Consider the following 1096-nt stretch of genomic DNA (forward strand, 5'->3'; position numbering starts at 1 on the left):
TGATCATGGCAACGATGGCAATAATTACGAGGATGGCAATGGCCATGCTGACATACATGTACTGACGTTCAAGGGGCATGATTCCTTTACGTCTCGTACATGTTTCTATCATTTTCCCTCTCACATGAATACATGATACTAGCTAGTGATGAAGATACATGCATAACATGCGTCTTTGCATTTCGGGTTTTCATATGCTTTCAATGGAGATGCGTAGTATGTTGGTACGAGCTTCACTTCACTGCGAGTGGGAGTGGGGCATCATGTTCGTGTAGCCGACGATGTTCCTGGTGGTAGGGAAGATCATGAACACCACGCTGGACAGGAACCCCGTCCCGAGCGGCAGGTTCACCAGCAGCTCCCTCACGTCCGCGCCGGCGTCCGGGAACAGGCAGCTCTGTATGCTCGCGTCGGCGACGGCCACCGCCAGGAACACGACCGCGGAGAAGACGGCGTGCACGAAGTCCAGCCCGGTGACCCTAAACCGGCCGAGGTCGTTGAACATGGCGTCCCGCTCGGCGGCCGCGCCGGCAAAGTTGAACGGGTAGAAGGACCGGAACGTGGCGATGCCGTAGTAGAGCTTGCCGTCGCGGCCGACGAGGCTGTCCATGAAGGAGAGGAGCTCGCAGGAGAGGGCGCAGCCGCCGACGAGCGCCAGCACCTGGTACCGGTTGGCCGTGTGGCAGACGCCGTGGTTGGTGAAGGACGGCGCCAGCGCCTGGAACGCCAGCACCGTGCCCGTCGGCAGCAGCTTCAGCAGGTCCGACGCGCCCGACAACGTCTTGTCCACCGGCGACTTGCCCTTTATTGGCTTCGTTTCCTGAGGCGGGCATTCTTGGCCGGTCACAGGCATTTGGACGTGTATTGCACCTGAATCCATGGAGCCGCGCGCCGGCCGACTGATTCGACGAGGAAATTTATGAGCCAGATCGATGCTTGGCGCCGTCGTTGGATTCTGTTTGAAATATTTTTTCTTCCAAAAATGCCCCTCGAGGTATGATATAATACACGTGCATCAGCGTATTGCATCGGATCTGGACCGTCAAATTCGCTCCGACCGACGGTACATATCAACCGGGTGCACTATAAAATGACT

The 1096-nt window shown here is 56.9% G+C and overlaps 1 protein-coding gene across 1 annotated transcript; it reads right to left on the reverse strand.

Annotated features, from left to right (window-relative positions):
* Positions 1 to 238: 238 nt before the first annotated feature.
* Positions 239 to 880, reverse strand: LOC123413446 (protein DMP2-like). The gene has a single exon (XM_045106387.1). The coding sequence runs from the start codon at positions 878 to 880 to the stop codon at positions 239 to 241; it is 642 nt and encodes a 213-aa protein (XP_044962322.1).
* Positions 881 to 1096: the final 216 nt, after the last annotated feature.

Source organism: Hordeum vulgare, chromosome 1H, assembly GCF_904849725.1.
Source record: "Hordeum vulgare subsp. vulgare chromosome 1H, MorexV3_pseudomolecules_assembly, whole genome shotgun sequence".
Lineage (NCBI taxonomy): Eukaryota > Viridiplantae > Streptophyta > Magnoliopsida > Poales > Poaceae > Hordeum > Hordeum vulgare.